This window comes from Suillus paluster (genome assembly GCF_016628075.1).
Source record: "Suillus paluster strain FC165 chromosome Unknown EDB91scaffold_29, whole genome shotgun sequence".
NCBI lineage: Eukaryota > Fungi > Basidiomycota > Agaricomycetes > Boletales > Suillaceae > Suillus > Suillus paluster.
In genome coordinates, this window is record NW_024537589.1 from 237,939 (window position 1) to 255,744 (window position 17,806).

At 47.6% G+C, this 17,806-nt stretch overlaps 6 protein-coding genes across 6 annotated transcripts; 1 reads left to right on the forward strand and 5 right to left on the reverse strand.

The window, feature by feature from the left end:
* Positions 1 to 1,142: 1,142 nt before the first annotated feature.
* Positions 1,143 to 2,737, reverse strand: EDB91DRAFT_1136298 (WD40-repeat-containing domain protein). Its single transcript, XM_041318831.1, has 5 exons — positions 2,529 to 2,737; positions 1,992 to 2,472; positions 1,800 to 1,931; positions 1,437 to 1,749; positions 1,143 to 1,386 (listed from the first exon to the last, which is right to left on the reverse strand). Exons 1-5 carry the CDS (start codon positions 2,638 to 2,640, stop codon positions 1,375 to 1,377), a joined length of 1,050 nt encoding a protein of 349 aa, XP_041176722.1. The 5' UTR covers positions 2,641 to 2,737; the 3' UTR covers positions 1,143 to 1,374.
* A 257-nt stretch (positions 2,738 to 2,994) lies between these two features.
* Positions 2,995 to 4,707, forward strand: EDB91DRAFT_1054140 (uncharacterized protein; the record flags this gene model as incomplete). Its single annotated transcript, XM_041313804.1, has 3 exons — positions 2,995 to 3,093; positions 3,150 to 3,837; positions 4,058 to 4,707. 3 exons carry the CDS (start codon positions 2,995 to 2,997, stop codon positions 4,705 to 4,707), a joined length of 1,437 nt encoding a protein of 478 aa, XP_041176723.1.
* Positions 4,708 to 4,978: 271 nt separating this feature from the next.
* On the reverse strand, positions 4,979 to 7,595 carry EDB91DRAFT_395260 (laccase). The gene is made up of 12 exons (XM_041327108.1): positions 7,370 to 7,595; positions 7,264 to 7,315; positions 7,144 to 7,212; positions 6,926 to 7,086; positions 6,797 to 6,870; positions 6,719 to 6,746; positions 5,942 to 6,668; positions 5,864 to 5,884; positions 5,663 to 5,811; positions 5,582 to 5,605; positions 5,464 to 5,528; positions 4,979 to 5,411 (listed from the first exon to the last, which is right to left on the reverse strand). Exons 1-12 carry the CDS (start codon positions 7,537 to 7,539, stop codon positions 5,251 to 5,253), a joined length of 1,701 nt encoding a protein of 566 aa, XP_041176724.1. The 5' UTR covers positions 7,540 to 7,595; the 3' UTR covers positions 4,979 to 5,250.
* A 2,326-nt stretch (positions 7,596 to 9,921) lies between these two features.
* Positions 9,922 to 12,387, reverse strand: EDB91DRAFT_395113 (laccase). Its single transcript, XM_041327107.1, has 12 exons — positions 12,124 to 12,387; positions 12,026 to 12,077; positions 11,906 to 11,974; positions 11,695 to 11,855; positions 11,566 to 11,639; positions 11,487 to 11,514; positions 10,709 to 11,435; positions 10,631 to 10,651; positions 10,430 to 10,578; positions 10,343 to 10,366; positions 10,225 to 10,289; positions 9,922 to 10,177 (listed from the first exon to the last, which is right to left on the reverse strand). Exons 1-12 carry the CDS (start codon positions 12,288 to 12,290, stop codon positions 10,035 to 10,037), a joined length of 1,680 nt encoding a protein of 559 aa, XP_041176725.1. The 5' UTR covers positions 12,291 to 12,387; the 3' UTR covers positions 9,922 to 10,034.
* Positions 12,388 to 14,156: 1,769 nt separating this feature from the next.
* On the reverse strand, positions 14,157 to 15,713 carry EDB91DRAFT_1347436 (Cupredoxin; the record flags this gene model as incomplete). The annotated part of the gene is made up of 7 exons (XM_041325923.1): positions 14,157 to 14,717; positions 14,770 to 14,834; positions 14,888 to 14,911; positions 14,969 to 14,996; positions 15,061 to 15,118; positions 15,171 to 15,191; positions 15,249 to 15,713. The coding sequence occupies 7 exons, from the start codon at positions 15,711 to 15,713 to the stop codon at positions 14,578 to 14,580; spliced, it is 801 nt and encodes a 266-aa protein (XP_041176726.1). The 3' UTR covers positions 14,157 to 14,577.
* A 160-nt stretch (positions 15,714 to 15,873) lies between these two features.
* EDB91DRAFT_1285094 (uncharacterized protein) lies at positions 15,874 to 17,231 on the reverse strand (the record flags this gene model as incomplete). Its single annotated transcript, XM_041324784.1, has 3 exons — positions 15,874 to 16,700; positions 16,770 to 17,069; positions 17,137 to 17,231. The coding sequence occupies 3 exons, from the start codon at positions 17,229 to 17,231 to the stop codon at positions 16,034 to 16,036; spliced, it is 1,062 nt and encodes a 353-aa protein (XP_041176727.1). The 3' UTR covers positions 15,874 to 16,033.
* Between the last annotated feature and the right edge of the window lie 575 nt (positions 17,232 to 17,806).

Sequence of the window (17,806 nt, forward strand, 5' to 3'; positions counted from 1 at the left end):
TGCAGCAATTCACCCTTCTATCGTATCTTCAGATATAAATCATCAGTCGGACGACGACGTTATCGGAGTCGTCAACGTACCGATCTCGAGCTCCTCAAGACAAACAACTAAAACCAGAAATGATATCTTGAAATAAGGAGGGCAAGAACTTCTGAAGGTTTTTCCTGCTCGTCTGTAGACCCCGCCTCTGAAGTGAAGGCCTTCGCCAAGCTGAAGCTTCTGGAACCTTCTCTCTTACTCGCCATGCGGCGGTGATTATCGAGTGCATCGAATGTCGTTTGTTGGCTGTGTTATGATAATAGTCAATATGCTCAGGCTGTTCAGCGAGGAGTCGTCAGACTCGATAACTGCACATTCTCACCCTCAACCTTGCATGACCCCGGCGATGGTCATCGCACTGCGACTTCAATTGAAGAATCTCCGCCTAACTTGTTCTCCAACGACTGCTTCTCTTGGACAGCTACATCTACGTGAGTGTGCTGCTATTCCTGCACCACGCACCTTTCTCCCTAAGCTTCTTTAGCTGGGCCATGGCGCCTGTGGCAATCGGTGGGGCCGGCATAAAATGTATTAGTATGCCTCTTAGTAGGCGACTTGGCGAACTCCGTAGGCTGCTGTTGTCATCTTGAATATAAATAATCGTGCTTGTGGGGACGTATGAGACGGCAACTTCCTGCCAAGAAAGAGCCGTTGAAATAGACGCCTGAAAGAGAAGCGAAGCAGTTGACAGGACATCGGGAACTTCAGAAGGTTCAACAAGTACTCAGAGACTTGAACCATTTCGATGTCGGTGTGAAACAAAGAATGATAATATTAGCGCTGGCTCGACAGACGGGTTAGAGGTAGCAAACATACAGGTTTGCAACGTCATTCTCGGTGTTCTCCGTGGATGGTGCAGACTCCTGCCCTGGGAAGCAGGAGTATATGATCTTGGAGGTGAACTTGCCAGCAGTCTTCTTCTGCTGCCCCTTCTTGAGCTACAGAGACTGTGAGCCGGTGGAATAACTGAAGAGTCGAGGATGCAAACCATGGCGGTTGCTCGAGCGGCCTTCGCGGCGTGACCATTTTCACTGCTGAATGGCTGAGTCAATCATGTCAGTAGGCGTGAACCCGAAGTGCGAAACATCTAGCATCCTCGGAAACCAGTTTGAATGATGACTTGAATTCAGGACTATATACGGTTCGAGGAGAAAAGAACATCAAGGAATAATATCTGGATAGCAGCAGATGACCTGATAGGAGACAATATATGTATACCAGAGAGTATGAAACTAATGATGAGTAAGGACCGACTCGAAGGCGTACGTCGCAAGTGCCGCACGCAGGTGAGCATAGAGGATATAGCGAGATAACGAAAGACAGTCCACAGTTTTATCATGCCCAAACCTACATTAATTTGTCAGATCCTTATCACACATGAAGTTGAAGACACATACCCTGAGGGTGCTATCCCAACTACCAGTGCAAAGAGCCATTCCATCCACACTTACACCTAGACAGCTGACTCTGTTTTCATGCCCGGTCAAAACACCCACGCGCTCGCCTCGTAGAGTGTCCCAAACATTGCACGTCCAATCATCATAACCACCAAAGAGAATGCGGCCGGAGATGGAGAACGCGACAGATGTAATACCACAAAGAATGTTGTCGTGTGTGAAGCTGTTCAATTCACGATCCGCACGTATATCGAAAAGCCGGCATGAAGCATCATCCGATCCTGTGGCGAATGCATCGCCATTTGGGAAGAATCTAAACGATAATAAGTATCGTGCATAACCACATGGAAACAATCAACTTACTGAACAGCGTTGATGTCTGACTCATGACCGGTGAAAGTCTGTGTTGCACGACCACTCCGAATATCCCACAGCTTGGCGGTGGCATCGCAAGCACCAGAGACGAAAACGTTCTGGTTCGGACCTAGCGACAAGCTATGTGATATGGGTGAGCAACGCAGTGATTGTACAACAAAGCAATGCAATCATCCGTACCTCATGACATCCCCGGTGTGATCACTGAACTCGACCACTCGGACACCAGCTTCAATATCCCAAAGCATACAAGTCATGTCACCGGAGCTAGTAACGATTTGCCTGTCGTTGATGAAGCGACAGCAACTGAGATAACCAGAGTGAGCGCTCAACTCGCGCCCACCTCTGACGCCATTGGCTTCTCTGCTGTTGAGGTTATAGATAGAACAGATGTTATCAAGGCCACCACATGCAACGAAGTTTCCAGATGGCGAATAGGCACAGGTCATGACCCAACTTGAGCGAAGAGGAATGGCATGAACTTTGTTGGTCGTGTAGGCGTCCCATACAATAAGCTTTCCGTCCTGTGACGCGGAAACGAGATGTCGACGATCAGCAGCCCAATGCATAGCATAGATTTTTGCAAGATGACCCTTGAGTGAACGCCGAGGTCGCATGACAATTCGAGGTAGAGTATCAACCTCAGCGGCCATGGCGCGTACTGCAGAGCATGTTACCGACGAAGAAGGGATTGGTAAGAACGAGAAAAGGACATACAGCTCGTATCAGCTGAGGCCTCCCTACTGGCCCGAATTTTCTCCTTCAAAACTTCCGCCTCGCGACGTGCAGCGGCGATTCGCTCTTGTATATCACCCCCTGGTTGAGACATTGTTTGAGGAGGAGGAGGGGTGGGGTTTGGGTGAAAGGATAAAACCGTGGGAGGCAATGTGTTCAATGATATGTAAGTTTGTCTCTGTTTGTCGCACTTACACCTTGCCAAGGTTCACTTTAAAAAAGTTATTGTACCTTTCGAGTTTCTATTAAACTCGGCCGTTCGGTATAATAACCGCTAAATGGTGCTGCGCCCGTCTGGAACTAGTGAGTATACTAAAATACAAAAGGGTTCCAGACAGAAATACGTAGCTAGAGTCGAAAACCCGTGGGACTTGGGGGACTACTTATCTTTAAACAGGTCCATCATCCTTAGGCTTGGCTACCAGTGCACTTCCAACTGTCACAGGTAATGGATTTCACAAAATCAAGTCTACACACGCTCCCAGTAGAGATATTGTGTTACTTGTTCTCCTTCCTTCGTGCCCCGTCCATCTTGAGCTGTACATCGGTTTGTGATATCCGTCCAGATCAAGGATCGATCCACTGATCGTATTTGATACACAGACGTGTCGTTACCTTCGCAAAGTCCTTGATGACTCCTCTGCACTGCAATATGCGATTGAACTCGAAGCACAAAACATGGTGGCAGTCACTGCGCCAGACGCAATGTCATCTCCCGCAGAGCGCTTAGAGATACTGAGGAACAAAATGTGTTCCTGGCGGGCATTTAGACCGGCTGTAGTGCATCAATTTACGCAGCCAGGTGGCGAGATATCCATGTCCTTCGGGTGTTTGTCCACTTGGGATGATCATCCCCAGATCGCGCAAATTCGCGCCCTGGACTCAGGTCCTTCGGAGTCTCAGTTCTATAGGCGTTGGGATGCAGACGGCTACCCGATGCCAAAAGATACTCCTTTCCGAGTCCAAAGTGTCATCATGGACCCATCACAGGATCTGTTTGCTTTTGTCGTACTCGAGCCAAACCACATGGCGGAAATTCCAAGCCGGATTTACTTGGAGACCATTAGCACGAGCGAGCCGCACCCTTTAGCAGCCAGTGAGATCCTGACCTCCTTCAAGCCACACATCTCAGCAAATTGTCACCATGATCTGACAAAAATACAGCTCAAAATCTGGGGGAACCGCATAGCGCTCTTGACCCTCTGCGATGAACTTTCTCCTTGTCCTACAAGAATGCAAATTTGGAACTGGCAAGAGAAACAGGACTTCAAGGTACAGCAAATACATATCCGTCTGAGCAATTGCGCTCACCATTTCGTATTGTAGTGTGTCTATCGAGAAGAGGAACAATACGGCAAGATGGATGACTTCTGCATAGTGAACCAAGATCACTTGATCGTATCCTGCAGGAACTTCCGGGCGGCTACCATGCAGACTCAGCATTTTCTCATTTTCTGACCTTGCAAAACCCCCAGTCGTAGTTGCGGAGTGTGTCCTACCCTTCCAACCAGAGGGAACATTCCTCCGGCACTCTCAATTTGTAACCATCAACCCAGATGTACAAAGCTCCGTAGCTACTCAAGACACACGTTTCTGTCCAAATGCTGAAAATCAGCTCATCGCCCTCAACGTCGACGGTCCACCCAGCCTCGTCTTTGTCATTGACACCGATAAACTCCTCACTACCGGCCGAAGCGGCGTACATATTGAGGGTCAGGCCCGCGTATTATCCTGGGATGAATGGGGTCCAAATTGTTCGCGATGCATAATGGACCCCATCCCTAACAGCCTTTACGTCGTGCGATTAGAAGTCGCAGGTTATAGAGCAGTCCACGCCACCCCGGACGACATCAACTGCACATCCTATAGCCTGCATATGTACGACTTCAACAAGTATCGCATATCGCGTGCCGCAGCTTCCAAGGACTTTCGCGGCCGCATTGTCACAGGGCCATCGGCAGTCAAACACGATCGACTCAACAAAGACATTGTAACAAGCCTTCCTTACATGGTCGTTATAGACGAGAGACACATCGAGACGCCTTCGAACATGATAGATGTTACTTTCGATGACGAGCGCATCTTGATCATCAAGGCTTGTAAATCACCTCTATTTGAGTATGCGACGCTGAGATACTACACAGAGCTCGGATCGGGATGACAACGAATTTGTGATCAGCGTTGCTGAGCCCTCATTTATGAGCGCACGAGGAGAATAGGATGAAAAGAGGTATGAAATTGTACTATTCACGTCGTTAAAGAGGACTGCGAAGTCACGCAGATCAGATATTGTAGAAATACTCATCATGTCAAATCATTTGACGGATCACACATATCATGGCTCACTCTAGTAACTAGAGGGTGAGGCCGTCGGCGGAAACACCGTTCCTTTACATCATACCGCCACTCTGGTAGAATATATAGGTATCAGTGAATAGACGACGGAGATGCATGCAGACATGAAGAAAGCATACTCAGTACTTACAAACTGATGACATTCAGATTGGCAACGTCATATTCTAGTTTTACGTTCCTACGGAAGGAGTAAGGGTCGCGGTACCGCCGTTGCTTCGCACTCTACCACAGCGCACACTATGTAGTATTAGCTACTATCGTGACCACCCTGGCGTGTCGTACTACCACGGACATGACTACATCGAACATCTCAACTTGATCTCAGATTAACGCATACTAGTCAGACTGTTTACGAGTCTTCTAATGTACTATTAGTATTGGGAAACAGTGTTGTGGTGAGATTGTCCCCTGCAGCGATGGCGATATTTTCTGCTTCCTGATACGAATTCACTCCTCCAATCTGAGTTGGAGTTAACGAGTCGAAGATTGGACAGAGATTTATCCATGCGGCTGTGTCTATCATCAGTTCAATCAGAAGCTAATATCGAAAACCAATAGTTACTGGGTGGGCGGCCGATATGCTTCTGAGTCTCTGAGGGACTTTCGGCCATAACTACAGCGAAACCACTGGTAAAATACGTCAAATTACGGGAGAGTTTCAAAGCGCTTAAGTTACGCACTCCTTAAGATGCCAGTCGATGTGACTGGGTAAACAAGAAGATCAGTGCTAGCGCTAGATGAATAAAGGTCGCTGCGCTCACCAATGTAGGAACCATGGACCAGAGTTATCTGTAATCCATCTGATCACCATCTGTTGGTTTTCAACCCCGATGGATACTACATCCCTGCGCACGGGGTTGACGTAGTTGAAAGAGTCGTAGCCAGTGCTCTGTACAACATCAAAAGTGTGCTACAATGTACAATGAGTGATTTAGGATCATGTCGTATCTAGAAGTACTTACACCGTGAAGATGAATTGGATGCTAGAAAGATATCATGAGACGTACGTAACATGAAGATCAAATAAGCGTAAAACTTACGGGACCAAAGTTTGCACCATTTATCATTGTCAGTTCGACGACTTTGTTAGGCTCTAAAACATAAACACTTCCGTCTGGAAGGAGATCGGTTGCCTCTTGTGCGCCGCTGAGGATCTGGAGCAGCACGGGCACCGACGGAGGTTGGAACGCAACGTCATTGATATAAAAAAATCCATTGGTTTTGTTGACCACCATCATCAAGTTGATATCTGCCTTTCCATATTCCGGGATACCAGGTGCACCGGGATTAATGAGCGCATGTAAGTTAGGCTCGATGAGTGGTATGGTACTTTGAGTCTGGTTCGTGGTTGGCTCTGCGACGGGTGCGCCATGGTATCGCAAGATGGCCGAATTCTGGCCACCAGAGAAGGTCGCGTTCACGGTATTTGGGAGTGCTCGTATCCAATAATTGTCGGCTGGCTGATTCGCATTCAGCACGACAGAATATCGTTGTCCGGCAAGTATCGGGAGCGAGTCCACGAGGAGGGGCTCCGTCAGCACACCATCTGCTTCAATGACCGTCAGGTTGTGGTTATCGATGGAGAACACAAAATAGGGATCGCAAGACATTGCTATGATGCGTAGGCGGTATCTTTTACCGTACTCAACGTTGACTACCGCAAGTTCGGAGTTGGGCCCCCCTCGGTATCGACCTAGACCGTTGATGAGTGTTGAATCATCGGTGACAGTTCTGAAATGGTTTAAAACAGGGGCAGCCGTATGGTACCTATATTAAATAGTGAGGTGGATGCAGGCCGCAATAGATTTGAGATTTACCAGTCAGCAAGGGTAATGACGGTGGTCTCTGCGGAGGCTTTAAGTGAGTGCATTCATGACTATGAAATGATCACGTACCATCGTCAACGTCGTATAGGTAGGACAGAGGGTCTTCAGGATCGTAGATAATCAAAGCCCCACGCAGGCCGTCGCTAAACGGTCTCGGGTCACAAAATGCAGAAGTTGAAGGACCCCGGATCGACAAACCAATATTGCGTCGAGTAGTGGCTATGATACCAGTAGGTTCCAGCCTGGTTCTGAGCCTCGAAGGTGTACAGAAACGAGTCGTTTTGCGCAATGGGGCATTGAGTAACGAACGCGACTCCATCCGCATAGTTAGTCCCATTCTGAAATATTCCATGCCAGTGCTGCAGAGTGGGGTAAGCCTGACACAACATGACTGACTGCTGAATAGATGTACTCACCACACTGGTGCTTTGGAACATTGAATCATCGGTGAGTTGGTTCACAACATTGATCGCAAATTGGTCTCCCTTCAATTATTGTTACTTCCTGACGGGTCGATCAAATGGGCAGAAAAGCACTTTCTGAGCTGCAATAATTGGACCCGGAAACATTCCTCCAACGAGAGTTGAACTATAAGAGAATGATTAAAATGTAAAAAGACAGAACAAAAACGAGAAAACTTACGAGCGATTAAATCCGTCTGGAGCAATAAAATTATTAGCAATTACTAAGTCAGTTTGAGGGCCCAGCGTAATCGAACGAGAGTTGAGTGGATAGGAATGTGACTGGGAAATGATGGATGCTGCATGTGCTAGATGCAGCAATGGAAGAAGAACACCAAGGATGGGCATCATATCATATATGAAGTATAGAGCAAGGCAATATTGAACAGCTAGAAGATCATCTAAACACTCACTCTGTTGTGGTTTCTCTTATAGATGCATGTTTCGACGTGGCACAAGATATATGACATCCACATGGGACATCGAATCAGCCGTGCAATTTCCATGATGGAGAAAATCATTGGGTGTGTCCCGAGCCAGACGATCCCGAGATCATGATGGTCAGGTTCTTACGGTCCCTGGCTGTAGAGTCCGTGGAAGCTAATAATAACTGGGTGACTTCCCGTAAGAATTTACAGAAACAAGCTTGTCTGTAAAAGTTTGATCGCTCGACATCGGCTAATTTACGGACAGAATCTGTAAACCGTAAGAACTCAGCAAGATGATGGACTGGGAACAACATCAATGATCCGGACGACAATTCCGGGAGCGAGCCATCTAAACAGAGTAAGAAAATTGCCCGAATCAGACATTTAGTGCACTCCGACAATTTACAGAAATCTACAGAGGGGTAGCTACCTCTCCACAGATTGGCAGATTTACAGACGAGAGCGAGAGCAACCGTTTGACAGGCGTTGACAGCTACCTTCCAAATCCAGCGCGGCTATTCGGCTAAGGCATGAGGATTAACAGAAATTTGTCTGTAAAACCTTACGGGAAGTCACCCACTATGCATGGTGTGTCGGCCCGTGAAAGCGTCCCCTTTGATCGTTTGTGCCCGATTGGCAAACTACACTGAGTTCCAGAACAGTGGGCGATGGACTATGGAGTTCGATATCATATTGGACGCAATCATCCGTGATCCTTCGTGCGTTTTGAAACGCGCAGGTCGCTAACTTCCGCTGATCGCAAAGGTAAAAAGAAGTATGATGGTATAATTTGGTCTATGCTTATTATCTCACACTGGCTAAATTGTCATCATCATCACCAGAAGTGTTACTGTATAGCAGTGCGCCAGCTAAACGCCTTTGGCTATCATGCATGTGTGTTGTGTTAGGTCAGCCACTGAGGATTAATAACATGGTACTCACAGACCCAGGTGAAATCTCTGATATTGACCGAATGCCATTCCGTGTATCAACCGATAAACAGCGCGCGCTGAGCCCTACTCAGCTGCAGGACCTCTTAAAATGCCTATGGAACCCAGTCGGCGATCCGGACAGCAATTGACCCAAGTGATCGTTCCTCCTAGGTTACGATGTGGACATCAAATGTCTGGTTCGGGGTCAACCAGGGTAGACCATCTGGACATCAGCAAGGAGGTTGGAAAACCAGGTTGCTATATGGACATGGGTTTCATGATGGCAGAATGGTGTAGATCAACTGCGCGCGGTGAGCCTCGTGAGAGTGACTGGGAGCTATATTATTGAGAGTCACCAACAGCGTCGCATGTGAAGACAACACAACCTGATGTGAAGGTTATAAATTTCCAAAACAACCGTCGTTACGGTGTCTATTAGTTTTGAAGACGCCCCGCGATGGTGTTCATTGAGTGCGAAGACAACCTGTCGTGCTGGCGTGAATTAATTAATGATTGCATCATAACGCGTAGCGTACCGGTATACAATACAAGCATTTGTGTCACTTCGATCTCTGATTCCTTCACTCGGGGAGGTGGTGAGTGTGTTGCGCGCCACCAAAACATTCTCGAGACTCGTGACATAGGGATTTCGTGCCCCAGAGATGCACGTACGTGCGTGAGGGAAGCTGTGGTCCGAGATGTAAGACTCGACTCGATTCACTGCGTGACACTGAGAATCATTTTCGTGAGGATTTCAATAAACACATCTGATGGCACTCTTGATACAAATGATAGATTGTGTGGTGGATCCAGCCAAAATAGTTGGAGTTCACAAGCTCTTATGACAAGATTAAATTTCACAGAAGATGTCATTGGGGAAGGTAGAAATTTAGTGAATCGGAGGCTATGTTAGTAATGGACCCTTGAGGGGAGGTCGGGATTGGGTATATGCGCCGGAGAAGCCATCGTCTGGGGTGCCACAGCTCGAAGGTCATCGAGAAATGGACGACCCACACACCTAGTACGACAGGTGCGTTGGCAATCTGCCGGAGTCCAGACGGAGGGCGCCGGCGAGTGCTTGTAACGCGGTCACGTGATTGATCCTCCATCCCAGTGCTTCCTTCATAGCGAAGCATTAGGGCCCGTGCGCACTGCGTATCGTATAAGATCGCGCTTTTCTCTTTTTAGCGTTCATCTTCCTGTGCGACGCGCGTACGATATTTCGACCCACCCACCATCCCATCTCATATCTCAGTGTGTTTTTGTCTAGACTTGTGTCACCTTCAGGCCCGAGGTCTGCGCACAGTACAGATCAGAACACGCTCAGAAGGTCTGTTCTTTCTCTTCAAGCCCGTTCGCTTGATCATTTTCATCGCTATACATCCCCTTATCGGGATCATCATTGCTTCGAGTGATAGATGGAAAGACGATCAAATTGTGAAGATTTAGATTTTGACAAAGGTAAGGATTACGGTACCGCCGTTTCTTACATAGGAAACAGTGCTGTGGTAATATTTTCTCCTGAGGCAATGGCCACATTTTCTGCTTCCCGATACGAATTTTCTGCTCCAATCTGAGCTGGGGTTAACGAGTTGAATGTTGGGCAGAGATTTTGCCATGCATCTGTGTCTACCATCAGTTCAATCAGAAGCCAAGATCGAAAACCAAACATTTACTGGGTAAGTGGTGGAGATACTTCTGAGTCTCTGAGGGACTTTCGGCCATAACTACAGCAAGACCACTGGCAAAATGCGTCAAATTACGGAAAAGTTTCAAATGGCTCCAGGTACGCACGCCTCAAGATGCCAGTCGATGTGACTAAGTAAACAATGATATCGTTATCAGTGCTACTGCTAGATCGATAAAGGCCGCTGTGCTCACCAATGCAGGAACCATGGACCAGAGTTATCTGTGACCCATCTGATCACCATCTGTTGGTCTTGAAGTCCGATGGATACTACATCCCTGCGCACGGGATTGACATAGTTGAAAGAGCTGTTGCCAGCGCTCTGCACGACATCAAAACTATGCTACAATGCACAATGAGTAATTTAATGTCAAGTCGTATCCAGAAGTGCTTACGCCGTGAAGATGAATGGGATGCTAGGCAGAGATCATGAGATGTATGTAAGAGGGGGTTCGAATGAGCGTGAAACTCACGGGACCACGGGGTTCACCATTTATCATCGTCAATTCAACGACTTTGTTAGGCTCTAAAACATAAACACTTCCGTCTGGAAGGAGATCGGTTGCCTCTTGTGCGCCGCTGAGGATCTGGAGCAGCACGGGCACCGACGGAGGCTGGAAGGCAACGCCGTTGATATAGAATATTCCATTGGTTTTGTTGACCATCATCATCAAGTTGATATCCGCCTTTCCATACCCCGGGATACCAGGTGCGCCGGGATTAATGAGCGCATGCAAGTTGGTCTCGAGGAGTGGCATGGTACTTTGGGTCTGGCTCGTAGTTGGCTCTGCAACGGGTGCGCCATGGTATCGCAAGATGGCCGAGTTTTGACCACCGTCGTACGTCGAGTTCGCGATATTTGGGAGTGCTCGTATCCAGTAATTGTCGACTGGCTGATTCGCATTCAGCACGACAGAATATCGCTGTCCGGAAAGTACCTGGAGCGAGTCCACAAGGAGGGGCTCCGTCAGCTCGCCATCAGCTTCAATGACCGTCAGGTCGTGATTATCGATGGAGAACACAAAATTGAGGTCGCAAGACATTGCTATGATGCGTAAGCGATATCGTTTACCGTACTCGACATTGACCACCGCAAGTTCGGAGTTGGGCCCCCCTTGGTACCGACCGAGACCGTTAATCAGTGTTGAATTACCATCGACAGTGACAAAATGGTTTAAAACAGGGGCAATCACATGGTACCTATATTGAATAGTGAGGTGGGTGCAGGCTACAAATAGTTTTGAGATTTACCAGTCAGAAAGGGTAATGACAGTGGTCTCTGTAAATGCTTTAAGTGAGCGTATTGATGACCATGAAATGATCTCCGTACCATCATCAACGTCATATAGGTAGGACAGAGGGTCTTCGGGATCGTAGATAATCAAAGCCCCACGCAGGCCGTCGCTAAACGGTCTCGGGTCACAAAATGCAGAAGTTGAAGAATTTCGGATCAACAAACCAATATTGCGTCGAGTAGTGGCTATGATACCAGTAGGTTCCCGCCTGGTTCCGAGCCTCGAAGGAGTATCGAAACGAGCCGTTTTGCGCAATGGGGCATTGAGTAACGAATGCGGCTCCATCCACATAGTTGGTCCCGTTCTGAAAGATTCCATGCCAGTGCTGCAGAGTACGGTAAGCCCATAATCCGAATCCTGAACAGATGTACTCACCACACTGGTACTTTTGAACATTGAATCATCGGTGAGTTTGTTCACAACGTTGATCGCAAATTTATCACCCTTCAATGATTGTCAGTTCCTGATGGGCGGATCAAATTGGCAGAAAAGCACCTTCTTGGCTGCAATAATTGGACCCGGAAACGTTCCTCCGGCGAGAGTTGAACTGTAACAATGATTAAAACACCAACACGAAAAAAAGACAAACTCACGAGCGCTCGAACCCGTCTGGAGCTATAAGTTTATTAGCAATTACTAGGTCGGTTTCAGGGCCCAGGGTAATCGAACGAGAGTTGAGTGGAAAGGAATGGGACCGCGAGATTATGGATGCAGCATGTGCGAGATGCAGCAATAGGAGAAGAAAGCCAAGGAAGAGCATTCTAGTGCAAGGGCAATATTGAAGCTAGATGTTCAACCAAACCCTCACTCCGTTATGGTTGCTCTTATAGACTCGCATTTCGACGTGGCACAATATACATGATATGCAACGCAAAATCGATTCGGCCGTGGAGTTCCATGGAATTAATGTTAATCAGTGTGTCCCGTGCCAGACGATGATATCCGAGACCACCATCAGGTTGTTACGGTCCCCAGCTGTAGATTCCTCGGAACCATGTAGCATGCTCGAATGGCTGCGCATGGCATCTCGATCCCCTCTGGTTGTTTTGCCTGCCCGGCGAAGACGCTGAGCTCCCGGAAAGGGCGATAACTCGAAGATTCGAGGAAGTTGCGTTCGATGCCACATCGTAAGAATGCAACCGGCGGCGATCCTTCAGGCGTTCTAAAGCGCGCGGGTCTTCTAACTTCCGTTGATTGCATAGATGAAGAGAAGTACCATGATTTGATCTCCCCTTGCTACCTCATGCGGTTCAAATCGTCATAATGTTATTGCGCTCAAAACTATTGACTACCAGGTGTGTGTCAGGTCAGCTGTTGCGGACAATAACATGGCAATTACAGACCCGAGTGAAATATCCGTCATTGACCGAATGTCATTCCATGGCTCAACCGATCAACAGCGTGCTGAGTCCTGCTCATTTGCGTTCGGTGAGCCTCGTGAGAGCGATTGAGAGCTATTCTGACTGCTATCGAGAGTCAGCCTCTTGGGAGCCATGGAAGCTATTTTGACTGCTATTGCAATTTGAGAGTCGCTAACAATAGTGTCCCATAGTGTCGACGTCATATATGAAGGCGAAATTGCTGACTATTAATTTTGAAGACAACTGTTGTTATGGCGTCTATTCTCGTTTATTGCATCGATTTTAAAGAAAACAGATGGTGTAGGATGGTGTCTGGTCACGGTATTAATTCCTGCTAATTCCAGGCTATCGTAGTAGTGGAATCTTGTGGAGACTAGTCTAGAGTAGTGGGTTTTTAGATCTGTGATGAGTGAGGCATTGATCGTGCAGGCTGTGAAGTGGCGGTGAAATCGATCGTTCTATTTTAGTACTGCTCGCTAGAGTCGTAGCATGTTTGGCTGCTGTCCTAGAGAAAACAGATGGATTTCGGCTATCGCATGGAAGCACATTAGCACCCTGCTCTGGGAAAAAAGCCTACAAGTGCAAAGTAATACACAGTACATGTATGAATTTGAATGAAAACACGAGAATTGGAGTAAGCGTTGTCATTGAGACCTGCAATTATAATCCCGGGAGGGGTTTGTAAGATCGGAAAGTAGTCGAGATATGAAACACCATATGATCGCGTCATTGATGGTTCCCCAGTGGTTGCAGTGCGCGATGATCCTGCCTCTGGCTGTGACTGGCTGGCCATTGATGATTTCAATTCAATTTCTTGCTGCGCGAGATATTGGACCCTACAAAGTGAACTACATCAGGAAACCCATTGAATAAACGACGATACCTGTTTGTAGGTATGGGAACCCCGATAATGCATTCCTCTTATCCACCATTTATGAAGTCGACGTCGTAGGCTGGCAGTGGTGGATCTGACTTCTTCAAGTTCTCTGGAACCAGCTGAGGCAAAAGAATAGATATGTTCGTTTCCGTCAACTCTTGAGTGTTGACGGGATTGGAATTATTATCTCCGGGACTGATGTAGAATAACATATGTTGAGCCCTTGGGGAGATGAAACTGAAGCGTTAATGCAACATTTAAGTTATAGCACATCACAAAAATAGCTGAAGTCAGCTATTACCCGATATGGAGTGTGGCGCGCCACAACGCGTCATCGTGTGATGACGTGGACATACGAATTCGCAGCTTGGTTTGGCAAAGCCCTTAGATCCAAACAACCGCATCGGCATGTGTGGACTCAAAGTTGGATCATGTTATACATGCTCAGAGGAAGGTCAATACCACGCTGTTGCTCCACGTATATGCGCGTGAAGTTAATGGTATATTAATATAATCGATCCTTGCCCACATGTAAGTACAGCCATCGGGCAAGAGGCACGGTGTGCAAAAGAGGGGCTAAAGTAGTTTTTGGACATGCCGTGGTCATCGGAAAGAGAGACAGCGGAGGCTCAACAGGGGATCGGCACAAGGAAGGAATGAAAAGGTTCAAATGGAGTTCGCACATGTGATATGAATTGCTTTCGCGGTCGCAAACACTCTGTCCTTACACTAGCTATGTAGATAGATGGAAGACAATCAGATCATGAAGATTTTGGTTGTTAAAAAGGCAAGGGTTGCGGTGCCACATATTATACATTGGGAAACAGCGCTACGGTGATATTTTGCCCTGAGGCGATGGCGAGATTTTCTGCTTCCTGATACGAGTTCTCTGTTCCAATCTGGGCTGGAGTTAACGAGTTGAATATTGGGCAAAGTTTATGCCACGCATCTGTGTTTACCATCAGTTCAACCAGGAGGTAAAATGGAATATAAAAATTTACCGGGTAAGCGGTGGAGATACTTCCGAGTCTCCGAAGGACTTTCGGCCATAACTACAGCAAAACCACTGGAAAAATACATCAAATTACAGGAGAGTTTCAAAGCGCTCAAGGTACGCACTCCTTAAGATGCCAGTCTATGTGACTGGGTAAACAAGAAGATCAGTGCTATCGCTAGATTGACAAAGGTCGCTGTGCTCACCAATGCAGGAACCATGGACCAGAGTTATCTGTGACCCATCTGATCACCATCTGTTGGTCTTGAAGTCCGATGGATACTACATCCCTGCGCACGGGATTGACGGTAGTTGAAAGAGCTGTTGCCAGCGCTCTGCACGACATCAAAGATATGCTACAATGTAAAATGAGGAATTTAGGGTCAAGTCGTATCCAGAAGTGCTTACGCCGTGAAGATGAATTGGATGCTAGGAATATGCCATGAGATGTATGTAATACAAGGTCCGAATAAGCGTGAAACTTACAGGACCAACGAGTTCCCAGTCGCCATTTATCATCGTCAATTCGACGACCTTGTTAGGCTCTAAAACATAGACACTTCCGTCTGGAAGGAGGTCGATTGCCTCTCGTGCGCCGCTGAGGATCTGGAGCAGCACGGGCACCGACGGAGGCTGGAATACAATGTCGTTTATATAGAATGTTCCACTGGTTTTGTTGACCACCATCATCAAGTTGATATCTGCCTTTCCATATTCCGGGATACTAGGTGCACCTGGATTAATGAGCGCATGCAAATTGGTTTCGACGAGCGGCATGGTGCTTTTGGTCTGGTTCGTAGTTGGCTCTGCGACGGGTGCGCCATAGTATCGCAAGATGGCCGAGTTCTGGCCGCCGTCGAACGTCGCGTTCGGGGTATACGCGAGCGCTCGTACCCAGTAATTGTCTACTGGCTGATTCGCAGGAACTAGTATGCTCGAATCAGTGTGCATGACACGGCATCCCCTGAAAGCATCCCCTGAGGTCCCCTTGATCTAATTGATTTTGCCCGTTTAAGAGTGGGGGACAAATTAGGGAGTTGGGGAAATTGCATTCGATATTATATTGCAAGGACACAGCCGGTCGTAATCTTCGCGTTTTGAAACGCACGGGTCGCTGATTTCCACCGATCGCAAGGATCAAGAAGTATAATGATTTGATTTATCTGTGAAGGTGTTAATTAATTGTGAAGACAACCTGTCGTGCTGGCATGAATTGATTAATGATTGCATGATAACGCGTGGCGTACGGTACCAAGTAACAAGCAGTTGTGTCACCTCAACCTCTGATTCCTCCACTCGAGGAAGTGGCGAGCATGATGCGCGGCACTAAAACATTCTCGATACTCGTTTCCCTCGTCCACCATCCCAGTACTTTGTAGAGGTACCACAAACGACGCGATAAACGCTGCAGTGACATCCCCCTCATCCCAAAATAGGCGGAGATACTGCCAAAGTGTTTCGTGCCCCGGAAATGCACGTACGAGCATGAGGGCGTGTCCGATCGGGGAAAGTAAATGCTGAAGATTGTCTGGGAGGAACGTACACTCCATTTCATCAACGAGATAAGCAAGAGTTTTGAGGTGATGCACAGCACTATAGTCCGAGATGTGAGACTCGATCCACTTCGTGACGTCGAGGATCTCTTTTGTAACGATTTCAACGAACACGTCTGATGTGATAAAATGCATCGCTGATACGATGATAGATTTAATGCATATTGTGCGGTGCATCCAGCCAAAATAGTTGCAGGAATAGAGTTCGCAAGCTCTTATGACAAGACTGATTTCCACAGAGAGGTCATTGGGAAGAAGATAGAAATTTGTTGAATCGGGGGCTATGTCAGCAATGGACCCTTGAGGAGAGGTTGGGATTGGGTATATGCGCCGGAAAAGCCATCGCCTGTGGTACCATAGCTCGGCCTGTTTGCAACAGTGCTTGCTCAAAAGTAGAGCAGCTGTAAACTTCAGTTCTTGCCCTACATTTATGAGGTTCTGCTCAACAAGTCACTTTCTAGCATTGAGTGCAGTCTGGTGAGCCGGATTCATCAAAATGAGGACAGCAGAAGAATCGATTATGTCCTGAATCGCTGGAGTCATGGTAAGGGTGGAGGCATTCTGAAATGTATGAAGTCCGGAAACCTTGCGTGCAGCAGCGAAAACATGCACAGCGAACAGGTAGGGACCGACGAAGTTCTTTCTCAGGCACACCAAGGATTTTTTTCCATAAGCAGAAAAGGGGAATGGGATGGTTCTGCCCCATCGGAGATCCAGACTGGAGGCATCGCCAGGGAGCACCTCGACGGTTGCACTATAACGCAGGGCACGACCGAGCACATCAGCCGCAACGTCAACAAAGTAATTCTATTGTGGCTCACGGAGGTTTGAGTAGCAGGGAAGCAAGCAACCTGAAAGATGTCGAAACTAATGTTTCTGTCATATCCCCGACTTCTGCGTTAGTAGAGAGGGCCATCACCAAAACCTCTGCAAAAAGCTGTGCACCTCGGCTGTTTCCGTATGGAATATTGTCTCCTATCAACTGCTCTCAGAGAGCCCATCTGGTCAATGTGCTTTTCGAGACGATGAGAGGCGGCAAATATAAGGGACCGTACTGGACAAATTGTTTTTTTTCGCTTTTGGCTTTGCGAAACTTGACTTGAGCTTAGATGTTGGAATGTCTTCCGCGTTACTATGATCTTTTGATTTTGATTTTGATGTGTTGAGGCTCCAGAAAGTCCAGCGTCCACATCGCCGGCACACTCAATAACTATGTCACCACGCACGTTCCCCGCATCCACCCAACGCCAAGCCCAAACGACACTGCGCTCACCCCCAGAACGCACGGACAACTGCCGGCACGATGGTTGGTGAGTTTTTTTATTCATTTTGTTGTCTTTCTTGTCCGTCGGCGGCGCGGCGCGGCGAACCATTACATCCCTGGTCCAACACACCTCTTGGAGGCGACAAGCCTGATGGTTTTGTTCATTTTGTTTTATGTATACGCAACTGACATTTTTCACGTCTGCTTGTTCCTAGACCGAGTTCTTC

Coding starts and splice junctions, on each gene's coding strand:
- EDB91DRAFT_395260 (XM_041327108.1), bottom strand. CDS start 7,539: ATGATGCCCATCCTTGGTGTTCTTCTTCCATTGCTGCATCTAGCACAT. Junction 7,213..7,263: donor CAATTATTGCAGCTCAGAAA/GTGCTTTTCTGC, acceptor CAATAATTGAAG/GGAGACCAATTTGCGATCAA. Junction 5,812..5,863: donor ATCCAATTCATCTTCACGGT/GTAAGTACTTCT, acceptor TGTACATTGTAG/CACACTTTTGATGTTGTACA.
- EDB91DRAFT_395113 (XM_041327107.1), bottom strand. CDS start 12,290: ATGCTCTTCCTTGGCTTTCTTCTCCTATTGCTGCATCTCGCACATGCT. Junction 11,436..11,486: donor GTCATTACCCTTTCTGACTG/GTAAATCTCAAA, acceptor TATTCAATATAG/GTACCATGTGATTGCCCCTG. Junction 10,579..10,630: donor ATCCCATTCATCTTCACGGC/GTAAGCACTTCT, acceptor TGTGCATTGTAG/CATAGTTTTGATGTCGTGCA.
- EDB91DRAFT_1136298 (XM_041318831.1), bottom strand. CDS start 2,640: ATGTCTCAACCAGGGGGTGATATACAAGAGCGAATCGCCGCTGCACGT. Junction 2,473..2,528: donor GGCCTCAGCTGATACGAGCT/GTATGTCCTTTT, acceptor CATGCTCTGCAG/TACGCGCCATGGCCGCTGAG. Junction 1,932..1,991: donor CACACCGGGGATGTCATGAG/GTACGGATGATT, acceptor CATATCACATAG/CTTGTCGCTAGGTCCGAACC.